The sequence below is a fragment of the Aulonocara stuartgranti genome, assembly GCF_965226115.1.
Source record: "Aulonocara stuartgranti genome assembly, chromosome: 18".
NCBI lineage: Eukaryota > Metazoa > Chordata > Actinopteri > Cichliformes > Cichlidae > Aulonocara > Aulonocara stuartgranti.
The window spans coordinates 568,359-582,500 of NC_138954.1; the positions used below are offsets into that span (position 1 = coordinate 568,359).

General features: G+C 43.9%; 2 protein-coding genes across 14 annotated transcripts in view; both read left to right on the forward strand.

Annotated features, from left to right (window-relative positions):
* slc4a2a (solute carrier family 4 member 2a) overlaps positions 1-7,520 on the forward strand; it is a 40,279-nt gene extending 32,759 nt beyond the window's left edge. For all 13 annotated transcript variants that reach the window (XM_082514255.1, XM_082514248.1, XM_082514253.1 and 10 more), the window contains 9 exons: positions 67-215; positions 729-923; positions 3,005-3,214; positions 4,174-4,263; positions 4,345-4,511; positions 5,803-6,056; positions 6,143-6,312; positions 6,843-7,016; positions 7,294-7,520. In XM_082514255.1, coding sequence (XP_082370381.1) covers positions 67-215; positions 729-923; positions 3,005-3,214; positions 4,174-4,263; positions 4,345-4,511; positions 5,803-6,056; positions 6,143-6,312; positions 6,843-7,016; positions 7,294-7,374 — 1,490 coding nt within the window. In that variant the 3' untranslated portion in view covers positions 7,375-7,520. The remainder of the gene's footprint in view (positions 1-66; positions 216-728; positions 924-3,004; positions 3,215-4,173; positions 4,264-4,344; positions 4,512-5,802; positions 6,057-6,142; positions 6,313-6,842; positions 7,017-7,293) is intronic.
* A 4,606-nt stretch (positions 7,521-12,126) lies between these two features.
* LOC309694688 (dnaJ homolog subfamily C member 5-like) overlaps positions 12,127-14,142 on the forward strand; it is a 2,453-nt gene continuing 437 nt past the window's right edge. Inside the window, exons 1-3 of the mRNA XM_082514901.1 lie at positions 12,127-12,245; positions 12,414-12,627; positions 12,707-12,881. Coding sequence (XP_082371027.1) covers positions 12,139-12,245; positions 12,414-12,627; positions 12,707-12,881 — 496 coding nt within the window. The 5' untranslated portion in view covers positions 12,127-12,138. The remainder of the gene's footprint in view (positions 12,246-12,413; positions 12,628-12,706; positions 12,882-14,142) is intronic.

Below are 14,142 nucleotides of genomic sequence, written 5' to 3' on the forward strand. Positions count from 1 at the left end.
GCTTGGCTGAAGAAAGGCCGCCTTACCTTTGATCCATATGAGGATCTGTGATCTTCATCCCTGCAGGTGAGAAAACGGAGGGTCTGATCGGTGTGTCGGAGCTGATAGTGGCCACTGCGTTGCAGGGCATTGTGTTCAGTGTGCTGGGAGCTCAGCCGCTGCTGGTGATTGGCTTCTCCGGACCGCTGCTTGTATTCGAAGAGGCCTTCTACACTGTGAGATTGCCTGACACAAAGTCGACACATCAGCATATAACCTGTATTTAAATGAAACGTTTTAAACTCAAGGTTTTGTAGATTTACTTCTTTTTGACTCAAAGCTTTCTTGAAATTGTCTTTTCCTCCTCAGTTATGCAAACGATCAAAATGACCTTGAACACATCAGCTTGAAAAAAAAGCTTTTACTTACATCCGGTGATCTCCTGTTTGCAAACAGCCTTTCAAATTCTGCAGTGGACAGTGCCTATATGTACAGAACCTAATTTAGATCTACATTTTAATTTTGTAGAAATTTGACAAAAGTGAAAGAACTCAGCAGAAGCTTGTGCATCATTACTGAGAGTTGTTCAGTTTTCCAGCATCTTGACATTGGCTGAGCTGAGATGGGGACAGTCATTAACTCATTCCAGTCTAATCTATGATAACAGTCTTTTTGTCCACTGTAGCAACATCAGACCAAAGTATTTCAGACTGTCTCCTGAAACCTGTCTCCTCTTTGTTCCTGTGTAGTTTTGTAAAGTTAATGGGATCGAGTATCTGACGGGTCGGGCATGGATCGGTCTCTGGCTGGTGCTCATCGTTGTCCTTACCGTGGCCTTCGAGGGAAGCATACTCGTTCGCTTTGTTTCACGCTTCACACAGGAGATCTTCTCCTTCCTGATCTCTCTCATTTTTATCTATGAGACCTTCGCCAAGCTGATCAAGGTAAGTTCAGAAGTTTTTCAGGTAATTCGTAGATTCTTTCATTTAGATATTCTTTCAAAGGATATGAAAATGAGGACTGAAACGAAGGCAGAATCTTCTTCATAGTTCTCCATTTTTCTTTAGGTAGCTCAGCAGAAGATAGAGTTGATACTTGCTTAGTACAAAAGGACCTTTGAGTCATGTAGATGTACTGTGATCGGTCCACACGATCCATCCAGCATGGCCCCCGTCCCGATTCCCTGTTTTTCTAAATGTTTGTCACACAAGTGTTCAATTTTGGTAACAAATTTACTTTGTATTGTTTGTCATGGTACTATGGGTATATGTTGTAATAATCACTTTCTGTCTTTCTGAGAAAGCTGGCTGCTGCTCCGGTCCTTCCTGCTTTGAGTAACAGAGGAGGCTGAGGGTGGAGCTGGTTTAAGTGCAGAGGCCAACAAACTGGACTTAACCATTAGTTGTGACCACACAGGGGGGATAGAGTTTCTTCCTGTTAAGTTTAGCTTTGTCATTTTCACCTCTGATGTTTAAAATGGTTCATTCAGCTGCTATATTAATAGAGCTGTCTCTTATTTGGGCAGGTCAGTTTGTTGGCTTACGAGATTATTTTTTAGTAGAATTCTGTTTAGTCGAGTTCATGGGCCGACTTAGTTCTTAGTTGGTTCCAATATTTTGAATTTTGGGGGTAACTTTGTCTTTTTTGGGATATAATAAAGCCCATCTTTTGAAGATTATACCTGCGCCTGTATGTTCTTGGTTGTTTGGTCTCCGAAACAGATCATCAAACAAATTTAAATATTAGACAAAGACAAGTAAACACAAAATGCAGTTTCTAAATGAATGGTGATTAAGGGGAGCCTATATGGCCATGTGTGAAAAGGTGATTGCCCCTAAACCTAATAACTGGTTGGGCCAGCCTCAGCAGCAACAACTGCCATCATCATTTGTGATAACTGACAATGAGTGTTTTATGGCCAAAATGGTTGTAATTCCGTCAACACTGGAGGGTAGCACCTTATTGAGGTCGTGATTTAGTCAGGACTCCAAAGTCTTCATTTTGTTTTTCTTAAGCCATTCACAGGTGGACTTGCTGGTGTGTTTTGGATCATTGTCCTTCTGCAGAACCCAAGTGTGGTTCATCTTGAGGTCACCAACAGATGGCCGGACATTCTCCTTCAGGATGTTCATGGTTCCATTTACTTCCTGTTCCTGAGGTAGCAAAACAGCCCCAGACATTGCCCTTCAACCACCCAGTTTACTGTTGGTATGATGTTCCCTTTCTGAAATGCTGTGTTACTTTTAAATCAGATGTAACGGGACTCAAAAAGTTCAACTCTCGTCAGTCCAGAGTATTTCCCCATAAGTTCTGGGCATCTTCACAATGTTTGCTGGGAAACTGAGATCAGCCTTTACGTTCTTTTTGCTCGGCAGTGGTTTTCTGCCATGGATGCCATTTCTGCCCAGTCTATTTCTTATGATGGAGTCATGAACTCTGACCTTAACTGAAGCCAGTGAGGCCTGTGGTTCTCTGGATGTTCTTATGGGGTTTTTTGTGACCTCTTGGATGGTCAGCCGGCCACTGCTGGGAAGGCTCGCTGTTCTTGTCTTTGCCATTTGTGGATAATGGCTCTCACTGTGGTTCACTGAAGTCTCACAGCTTTAGAAATGGCTTTATAACCTTTTCCCAACTGAGACATCTACTGTGTTTCTCATTTGTTCCTGAATTTCCTTGGATCACAGCATGATGTCTGGCCTTTGAGGATCTTTTGGTCAACTCAACTTTGTCAAGCAGGACCTATTTAATAAAGAAATCACTACGGGGGGTGGGTGGGGGAGGTGTCACTTTTTTCACACCATTGTAGATACTCAACACACTTGGCAGAGGGAAACAGAGTCTGAAACAGCTCAGGCACTTCAGGAGCTAACACTGATCAGTTCATTTCAATCTCAACAGTTTGGGTGTGAGGGGTGGAAGATGGGAGACTCCGTCTTGTGAGGTCAAGACAGACTCAGTGCTTCCTGCTGCCCATCAAGTAGTTACAGACACTTTAGCCAATGTCTTCTTTGGTGGTCTTTCTCAGATCTTTCAGGAGCATCCACTCCATAACTGTTACCATGGAAACAACACTGAATCTCCATCTCACTGCAACTACACTATGGCCTCCGGGAATCCTGGGAAAGTTGTTGGAGAACCGAACACTGCTCTGCTGTCATTGGTCCTCATGGCAGGAACGTATTTCATCGCCTTCTACCTTCGCAAGTTCAAGAACAGCTCCTTCTTCCCTGGAAGGGTCAGTACACACAAACACAGGTACATACAGGTATATACACATTACAGTACATACGAGGTTCTGCAGGCTAAGATCTAAAAGATTGAAAGTACACACGGAGCAGCTCGGTGGTGTGCTGGTTAGCACTCTGGGATCATAGTTCGGGGGTCCTTTCTCCAGTTTCTCAATGTGCTGGTTTCTCTCCACAACCAGTGTGATAAGTGATTACTCTAAACTGGCTGCAGGTGGTAAGGTGAGCATAAGTCTGTGACAGACTGGCTGCTTGCCCAGGTGTATTCATCCTCACAGCCTGAGATATACTGATTGGACAGAATGATGGAAGATACTGTAACTGCAACGATTCATACAAACACAGCACATGTTTGCAAGAGTGCAGGTATGCAAGTTCAGCTCAGTATACAGTTTAGATAAGCTGAGGTGTAAATAGTTAAGGTATCCACAAAGAAGAGTCCTTCATTGTCATTATGCGTTCACACATAACACTCACGTTCTCCACTGTATGTCTGCTGGGATCAAATCCAGCTTTGGGGATGTAAAAACTCAATGTCCCACAATTCAGCCCTTCTGTGCTGTATTAAGGCTCGGAGTGGCTTAGCTGACAGTATAAATGTAAAGAAAAACATTTTGTAAAGTAAGTAAAAGGTTGAAAAGAGCTCCTGGGTCACTGCGTGCACACGACCCACCTTCTTTAACTAATAGGCTCTGGTGTTTATGAGCACAGTTACCTGTAAATACAGGTGTACACATGTTAAGCTGTTATAGACCATCACAGTGTCAGATACCATCGATGTACACCCAAAACAACGCACCAAAGACCTCCACCGGTGTCTCAGCTTCACTTCCTATCCAGGTGTTCTGAATGAGCTCAGATGCACCCACACTTGCCCCATTGGTTCTACATCTGGATGTTTCCTTCCTGGTACCTACTGAGCTCTCACATGATGTTTTGCGTGTTTCAGCTCCGTAGGATCATCGGAGACTTTGGGGTCCCCATTGCCATCCTCATCATGGTGCTGGTGGACTACAGTGTGCAGGACACCTATACTCAGGTGGGGGAGAGCACATTTTAAGCCTCAAAAAAGGAACCTTGTACTGGGCTTTAAATAACTGCCGTCATCCTTTGCTCACAGAAACTGAACGTGCCCAGCGGATTCTCGGTGTCCAGCCCAGAGAAGCGAGGCTGGGTGATTTCCCTTCTGGGGTCAGATGGGCAGTTTCCAGCCTGGATGATGGGCGCCAGCATCCTGCCAGCTATACTCGTCTTCATTCTCATCTTCATGGAGTCCCAGATAACAGCGTAGATGATTTCAGATTTTAGACACACCACTTGGGCTTTATTAGAAACTTTACGTGGGAGTTAATTCTTAATCTTGACTAACTTTTATGGGGGTCCACCGATAAAGTGTCAAGCACTGACAGACAGTGTCATTGAACTTCAAATGATAAAGGACGGCAGTGAAACGCTAGCGATGAGAAGTAGCCTGTCCTGGTTTTTACTGTATTTCTCAGCTTTAAGGTGGGCGACAGAAGCTTGGGTGGACGTTCATTTTGACTGACTCTTGGTCCTAAGTAAAGGCTCTCTTTTCTATTCTTTTCTATTCTTATTTGACTCTTGGTCCTAAGTAAAGGCTCTCTTTTCTATTCTTTTCTATTCTTATTTGACTCTTGGTCCTAAGTAAAGGCTCTCTTTTCTATTCTTTTCTATTGTAACTTGACTCTTGGTCCCAAGTAAAGGCTCTCTTTTCTATTATTTTCTATTCTTATTTGACTCTTGGTCCTAAGTAAAGTCTCTCTTTTCTATTCTTTTCTATTCTTATTTGACTCTTGGTCCTAAGTAAAGGCTCTCTTTTCTATTCTTTTCTATTGTAACTTGACTCTTGGTCCCAAGTAAAGGCTCTCTTTTCTATTATTTTCTATTCTTATTTGACTCTTGGTCCTAAGTAAAGGCTCTCTTTTCTATTCTTTTCTATTCTTATTTGACTCTTGGTCCTAAGTAAAGGCTCTCTTTTCTATTCTTTTCTATTCTTATTTGACTCTTGGTCCTAAGTAAAGGCTCTCTTTTCTATTCTTTTCTATTCTTATTTGACTCTTGGTCCTAAGTAAAGGCTCTCTTTTCTATTCTTTTCTATTCTTATTTGACTCTTGGTCCTAAGTAAAGGCTCTCTTTTCTATTCTTTTCTATTCTTATTTGACTCTTGGTCCTAAGTAAAGTCTCTCTTTTCTATTCTTTTCTATTCTTATTTGACTCTTGGTCCTAAGTAAAGTCTCTCTTTTCTATTCTTTTCTATTCTTATTTGACTCTTGGTCCTAAGTAAAGTCTCTCTTTTCTATTCTTTTCTATTCTTATTTGACTCTTGGTCCTAAGTAAAGTCTCTCTTTTCTATTCTTTTCTATTCGTATTTGACTCTTGGTCCTGAGTAAAGGCTCTCTTTTCTATTCTTTTCTATTCTTATTTGACTCTTGGTCCTGAGTAAAGGCTCTCTTTTCTATTCTTTTCTATTCTTACTTGACTCTGAGCCTCGTCTTTGAGTCTTTGAGGTTGCTCCGTTTTCCTTCCCTGACCTTCATTTTCCTGCGCTATCCTGCAGGTTGATCGTGAGTAAGAAGGAGAGGATGCTGGTGAAGGGAACCGGTTTTCACGTGGATCTTTTAATCATCGTGGTGGTGGGCGGAGTCTCGGCTCTGTTCGGCCTGCCCTGGCTGTCGGCCGCCACAGTTCGGTCTGTGACTCACACCAATGCCCTGACCGTCATGAGTAAAGCCGTTGCCCCTGGAGACAAGCCTCGCATCCAGGAGGTGAAGGAGCAGAGGGTGACGGGCTTCTTGGTGGCATTTCTAGTAGGTACGACTACCGTAGAGCGTATCAGTGCCGCTTCTGCTGCTCGCAGTGTGCTGCTGCGACGTCTGACCTGCTGTCTGCTCTGTCAGGTCTGTCCATCGTCATCGGCGAAGTTCTGCGTCAGATCCCGCTGGCAGTCCTGTTCGGGATCTTCCTCTACATGGGTGTGATGTCCCTGAATGGGATCCAGCTCACTGAGCGACTCATCTTGCTGCTGATGCCCCCAAAATACCACCCCAACCACAACTACGTCCGCAAGGTCAGTCATTCCCTGTGGCTCACAGACACTGCAGGGAAAACTGCATGCTGATGCAGGTATTGCCGGCGTGTCTGCTCACGGGTGCCGGTTTAGCTCACTGCGTTGAGCGGTCGCCCAGTAGTTATGAACAGATTATGTACAGACAGACGAAAATATCCAAACTGTAACCAGCTTTGTGCAGACAGTCATACTCGATTAATAAAGGTACAAAATAATTTCACATCTATAAACTGTGCCAAACAAATCCAGATAGTCTGATAATTCTCAGCTGAGCCACAGGTTTGACCTCCGACTGTTGGAACGAGCAAACAACAGCGAGAGCGGTCAGTATTATACTGTAGGTGATCAGAGTGGGTGTGTACTCAGCTTTATGAGGCAAACACAACAGGATATAGAAACCTGGACGTTCCCCCCGCTGTCACAGACGAATCCTTCAGGTGAGCTTCCAGGTCAAGCTTCAGCCTCCGACGTCGGCGCTATCGGTCTGAACCGCCGTCCCAGCTTCTCACCTGTCCTCTGCTGTCTCACAGGTGCGGACTTTGAGGATGCACCTTTTCACTCTCGTCCAGCTGACATGTCTGGCTCTGCTGTGGGTCGTCATGGCGACAGCGGCAGCGCTGGCCTTCCCCTTCATGCTGCTGCTGACCATCCCCGTGAGGATGCTGCTGCTGCCCCGCCTCTTCTCCCGCCGAGAGCTGCAGAGCGTGAGTCACACGATCTGATCGCTGAACCCAACCTACACATGAACGGCACATCTTCAACCAGAATTCTCTCAGCAGCCAATCAGATTTCAGGCTGATGATAAAAATACTTTTATTGGTTGTTAGAGTTTTAATGCACTGAGCTGTGATAACAACACAGGTAGCACTCACCTGCAGAGGCGGTGTGACGTCGTTAACCATTTCTGCTCCAAACTTAAAGCTTTTAGCTCTATTAAAACATTTGCGCCATCGTCCTGACCTTTGACCTCTGCTCCTGCAGCTAGACGCTGATGACGTGGAGCCCACTCTGGAGGAGAAGGAGGGGCAGGACGAGTACTCCCAGCTGCAGATGCCTGTGTGAGCGGGAACTGCGTGGTGATTGGTGGCTCCACCCCACTGTAGCGTTTCAAGTTTCGTACGCCTGGGTTTCTGTTCGCAGAGCGTCTTCCTGTTGTAAAGCTTGCACTAACAGTTCTCTGTCAGTAAACACGAGTATTATCCTCCAAACCAGTCTGTGTGTCTTTTATTGTACGCGGCATGATTTCCATTACCTTACCTGAGCAGCTTCAGGTGAACGTCACACTGAGATGCAGCGAGCACAGATGTATGATTTAGGTAAACGGGGGTGGGTTGTCACTAGGCACGGTAGAGGCGCTGTGGGGTTCTGCTGATATCATTCTGCACTGTATTTAAATCTCACACTGATTCAGTTTTTCACTTGCTAGCTAAAGCCATATGGTAGCTAGCTTAGAATCCTTATTCAAAGGTCAGCTCGGTCCAGAGATATTTGTGGGTGTCTTTGCTGGCAGAATGGTTTGTGTTGAGCTGTGCACCGACAGCCGGGCTGATGAAGTACGGCTTGGTTGTGTTGTCTGCCAGCTGTACCCCTGGTGATCCGGAGAATTCGGACAGAGTTGCTACCTCAGTAAGTTTCCTTACCTGGATGTTGGAGCATGCATCAGTGATGGAGTTCACCATTGTTGTCATGCTCACACTGACCTGCTCACTGTTACACTGCGGTCAAAAAGTCGTTAAAAGTTTAAATTACGAGAATAATATAAAAAATGAGCTTGAACACAGTCATTCAACATAAGAAAGAAGCTATATTGCACATAAACAGTATTACACAGGATGCCATCGGCTGATCAGCTCCAGGGTAGAAACTGCTGTCTCTGCTCTGATGCTCCTGTATCGTTTGCCTCACAGCTGCAGTGTGAACAGATTATGAACGCGCTGTGACGAGTCTTTGATATTTACTGCTTTTCTGAGACGGCGAGAGCGGTGCGATTTGTCGAGAGCGGGTAAAGACCACCCGAGGATCCTCGGGTCAGTCTCAGCTGGAAAATCACACGGAAGCAGCAGCACAGGATGCTCTCCATAGAACATGGATAGGAGGACGCCAGTCGCCCCCGGGGTCTGTCTGAGGGACAGAAGATAAACACATATACCAGTGCGCAGTAGTATCTGTGCTAGTTCTTTTATTTTGATAGTCCTTCTGTCTCGCTGGTTACCTGATGTGTGTACACTGTGTGAGTGTCCTTTGTCATGTGGTACCTGTGTGGTTCCTGAATTCAGGATGACTTTTTTCTCCCTGCTGCTTTACCCGAGTTTTTCTGCAGTGACGTTTCATCATCAAAGCTGTTTCCTGAGTTCTAGTTCAGTCTGCAGAGTCATGCATTTTGGCTCGCAGGTGGTTTTCATCCCTAAACCGTGTGAAAGAAAGAAAACGTTATCCAGTACCACTTTTTACTGGGACCGCACAGGACAGGGCCCACTGTGGGTCCGAGTGTTGTTCATGGTAAGCACTTTGTTAATTGTGGAAAGGAGAAGGCACTTTGATTTAACGAAGGAACGAAGGCTGTTTCAGTCTGACGGCCTAATGATTTAAAGCAGACGTTGAGAGATCAGAGATCAGAGGTCAAAGGTCAAAGGTTTCTCTTTTATTCAGACTTGTCACGGCTGTCACAGGGTGGCAGGTAGGGCACACCTGTACAGGTCACATTACCTCAAAGCTAAAGTGAAGAGTTTGTGTTGGTGCCATTTTCTGGAACCAGGTGTGTCAGGTGTTCCTCTACCAGGTGCATCTCACACAGCTGGAGCTCCAGCAAAAAGAAGTCAGCCTTTGCATCCACTTACAGCACCTGCCCCGTCCCCTCCTGACTCACCTGGTCGCCATGGTAACATCTCTCCCTCCACGTCACAATGAATCCGTCAGAGCGTGTCGGAGAAACCCGAGCAGGCGTGGAGGCTCGCAGTCACCCGATCCGAGCCGCTGCTGAATGTTTGATGGAGGCTGTCAGCAGGCACACCTGAGCAGGTAGAAGCTTCGAGCTGCAGGTCGAAGTAGGAACACCTGAGCAGGTAGCAACTGGGTCGGGACGCTGCAAGGCTTCGGCAGGCAGGTAATGGCTCTTTAGCTCTCTCACTCTTTTCCTTCTGTATATGTCGATCCTGCCGCTACCCACCTGTGTGACATCATCAGGTACAGGGTCACCAGTGTCCCATGAAAACCTCATATCTGTGAGGGGCTCACATCAAGTGGTTCTGGCCTGCTGATGTAATAACAGGCACGTCGTGGCAGGTCGAGGCATTCGAACCGTCTGTGGAAATGTTCGCGCCGATGGCCTGAAACTCAAACGTGTTTCTATTTGGTTTTATTTTGACCTGAAGCAGACGCGTTTCTATTTGGTTTTATTTTGACATGAAGCAGACGCGTTTCTATTTGGTTTTATTTTGACATGAAGCAGACGCGTTTCTATTTGTTTTTTAGTTTGACGTGAAGCAGACGCGTTTCTATTTGGTTTTATTTTGACCTGAAGCAGACGCGTTTCTATTTGGTTTCATTTTGACCTGAAGCAGACGCATTTTATTTTGATGTGAAGCAGACAAGTTTTTATTTGGTTTTAATTTGATCTGAAGCAGACGTGTTTCTATTTTGACCTGAAGCAGATGTGTTTCTATTTGGTTTTATTTTGACCTGAAGCAGACGCATTTCTATTTTGACGTGAAGCAGACAAGTTTTTATTTGGTTTTATTTTGACCTGAAGCAGAGGTGTTTCTATTTTGACCTGAAGCAGACATGTTTCTATTTTGGTTTTATTATGACGTGAAGCAGACATGTTTCTATTTGTTTTTATTTTGACGTGAAGCAGACCTGTTTCTATTTGGTTTTATTTTGACGTGAAGCAGACGCGTTTCTATTTGTTTTTATTTTGACGTGAAGCAGACGCGTTTCTATTTGGTTTCATTTTGACGTGAAGCAGGCATGTTTCTATTTGTTTTTATTTTGACGTGAAGCAGACGCATTTCTATTTGGTTTCATTTTGACGTGAAGCAGACAAGTTTTTATTTGGTTTTATTTTGACCTGAAGCAGAGGTGTTTCTATTTAGACCTGAAGCAGACATGTTTCTATTTTGGTTTTATTTTGACGTGAAGCAGACCTGTTTCTATTTGGTTTTATTTTGACGTGAAGCAGACGCGTTTCTATTTGTTTTTATTTTGACGTGAAGCAGAGGTGTTTCTATTTTGACCTGAAGCAGACATGTTTCTATTTTGGTTTTATTTTGACGTGAAGCAGACATGTTTCTATTTGGTTTTATTTTGACGTGAAGCAGACCTGTTTCTATTTGGTTTTATTTTGACGTGAAGCAGACGCGTTTCTATTTGTTTTTATTTTGACGTGAAGCAGACGCGTTTCTATTTGGTTTCATTTTGACGTGAAGCAGACATGTTTCTATTTTGGTTTTATTTTGACGTGAAGCAGCCGCGTTTCTATTTGGTTTCATTTTGACCTGAAGCAGACATGTTTCTATTTTGGTTTTATTTTGACGTGAAGCAGTCATGTTTCTATTTGTTTTTATTTTGACGTGAAGCAGACCTGTTTCTATTTGGTTTTATTTTGACGTGAAGCAGACGCGTTTCTATTTGTTTTTATTTTGACGTGAAGCAGAGGTGTTTCTATTTTGACCTGAAGCAGACATGTTTCTATTTTGGTTTTATTTTGACGTGAAGCAGACATGTTTCTATTTGGTTTTATTTTGACATGAAGCAGACCTGTTTCTATTTGGTTTTATTTTGACGTGAAGCAGACGCGTTTCTATTTGTTTTTATTTTGACGTGAAGCAGACATGTTTCTATTTGTTTTTATTTTGACGTGAAGCAGACGCATTTCTATTTGGTTTCATTTTGACATGAAGCAGACCTGTTTCTATTTGGTTTTATTTTGACGTGAAGCAGACGCGTTTCTATTTGTTTTTATTTTGACGTGAAGCAGACGCGTTTCTATTTGGTTTCATTTTGACGTGAAGCAGACATGTTTCTATTTGTTTTTATTTTGACGTGAAGCAGACGCATTTCTATTTGGTTTCATTTTGACGTGAAGCAGACATGTTTCTATTTTGGTTTTATTTTGACGTGAAGCAGCCGCGTTTCTATTTGGTTTCATTTTGACGTGAAGCAGACATGTTTCTATTTTGGTTTTATTTTGACGTGAAGCAGACCTGTTTCTATTTGGTTTTATTTTGACATGAAGGAGACATGTTTCTATTGTAGCAGCCGAAGTGGTGAGGTTGGGTTTGTGCACTGAACTAATAAAGTGACCACTTTTCTTCTTTCTGTAGAATTTTTACTGTTTCTCTTTGGGTGAACATTTTATTTTTAAATTACATTTTTCTGTTTCTGATTTTTATAGAGCTGCATCTACGTTTGGTTTCATTTCGTCATTTCATCTCATTCGACTCCGTGTTCGGCACATAGCCGACATTGTTTTGTGTGTTTCTGGAGTTTTTTAGTGCAGCAGTAACGACACGTTTATGTTATTTATTTGTTCACTTTCTTCTTCTTCAGTTAAAAGTCAGACACTTTTTTCTGCTTAATAAAAAACCACAGGAACAACGAGCAGGAAACAGTGACCTTTAACCCCGCAGGAAACGTTAAAACGATTCTCACTTTTTCCTCACGTCTTCTGATCCATGAACTAATAAACTTTCACTGCTGTCACTAAAATATTTGAAAGGTTTTCACTGACCTTTGCCCTACGGAGCATGTTTCCTGGCGTTTATCTTTCCCTGTGACCGCGTGTGTGACACTGTGGTTTGCTCACCTGCGACAGGTGATGGTTTTAGGATGTCTGACGGCAGGCAGCGCGCTCTGTCCACCTCTGGAGAGTCTCTGTATCACATCGTGGGGCTGGAGAAAGGCTGCAGCCATGACGACATCAAGAAGTCATACAGGTGAGCCTACACCAGCTCCGCCCACTCACCTGCACGTTTGATCACACGATTTAAGATGCAAGCGTGACGTTCAGCTTGCGCACTAATGGCACTGCTGATGAAATCAGAGGGCAGAGCTAGACTCTCTGACCTCAGCACGTGAATACTAACACCTGCGTGTGATGTCAGGAAGCTGGCGCTGCGGTACCACCCCGATAAGAACCCGGACAACCCGGAGGCGGCGGAGAAGTTCAAGGAGCTGAACAGCGCCCACGCCGTCCTGAGTGACCTCACCAAGAGAAACATCTACGATTCATATGGCTCGCTGGGACTCTACGTGGCCCAGCAGTTTGGAGAGGACAACGTCAACACATACTTCATGCTGTCCACCTGGTGGGCCAAGGTGGGGCGGAGCTTCCACTCTAGCTGTGTGAATAGAGGTGGTGTGAGGAGGCGTGAGCTGACGGCGTGTTTGTGTTCAGGGTCTGTTCGTGCTCTGTGGGATCATCACCGGCTTTTACTGCTGTTGCTGTCTCTGCTGCTGCTGCAACTGCTGCTGCGGCAAACTGAAGCCGCCACCCACAGGAGAGGGGGCGGAGCCAGACTACGCCTCCCCCGACGACCTGGAGGAGGAGATCCGCAACGAACCCGAAAATGGTGAGGTGACAGGAAGTGTTTAGCTTTTATTTTGATGTTTGAAGGTGCAGTCAGTCATCTTTAAATAGAAGGAAGTGTAATTACAAATATAATGAGAACAGGTTTGTGTTTGTGGACACACACCTGGGCTCGTGTGATTAGGCAAAGGATCAACAGCAGGTCTAGGACCCTCCCATAGGGCTTACAGTTTTTTACAGACGCTAGGACACATTTCTCAATACTTAGGTCACTTTTGCAAAACTCCTCACACAGTGAGCACAACAGAAGTCTATGTGGGCTAAACTGAGGACCAGTTATCATTGTTTTGGCACAAAATGCATTCAATGACTACATCTCTCAAATTTCATGAATTATCTTCTCACTCAGACACAACAACTGCCAAAAATCTTTGTACGTACAGGACATTTTGCATGTGCTTACATACTGTTTTCAAAACTGTTAAACTTATGGCCAAAACAATAACACAATGCAAAACTTGAAAAGAGCAAAATCCAACAGCAATATTTTATTGAAACATATTTTAAATCTAAAAATGCAGTTTAACCAGCCACAGCTAATCCTCATTGTAGATGAACATCTACACAGGTGTTACTCCTTCAATTGTTCAACTCCTTCAATTCTGGCAGCCAGAAGATTCTTTCCTAGGTGTGTTGCCCTAGATGACATAAGATGTGATGTGGATGAGAACCTGTGGCCAAATGGAGAAGACCGAGTAGATTAGCATTACTATTGTATGTGTATCAGTGGATGGTGTGTATACAAATTCTTGTATTTTGGGATTACTTAGTGCAAAAAAATAAAAATACATAAACAAATATTAACGAATTCTGCATGATGTCTGATTCATTCCAGTAACATATATTGAAATTATAAACAGAGATGTGTCCTTGTTTTACACAAGAAAACACTGTGTAATGCTACATGTTGTTAGTGTTTTTTAGGTCATTGTTTTGTGGGTGACAAAGTGTGTTTGTCGGCTGTCAACCTTTGCTAGTGTTCTGGAAGAATGAGTTTATTTGAGACCTGAATGAAGTGTTTTGGTAGTTGTAGTGCATTTTGAATGTGAAATGAACTGCTTTGCCAAGCTGACGGTCAGTTAGGAGGGTTGTGTGAAGAGTTTTGCAAAAGTGACCTAAGTATTGGGAAATGTGTCCTAGCGGCTGTAAAATACTGTAACTACCCACCACTCTCCACTGATGGCTCTTAGAGCGGAAGAAGCTTCCCAGATGAAACGTGAACAAGGAAGTGCGAGTCTGTGCGA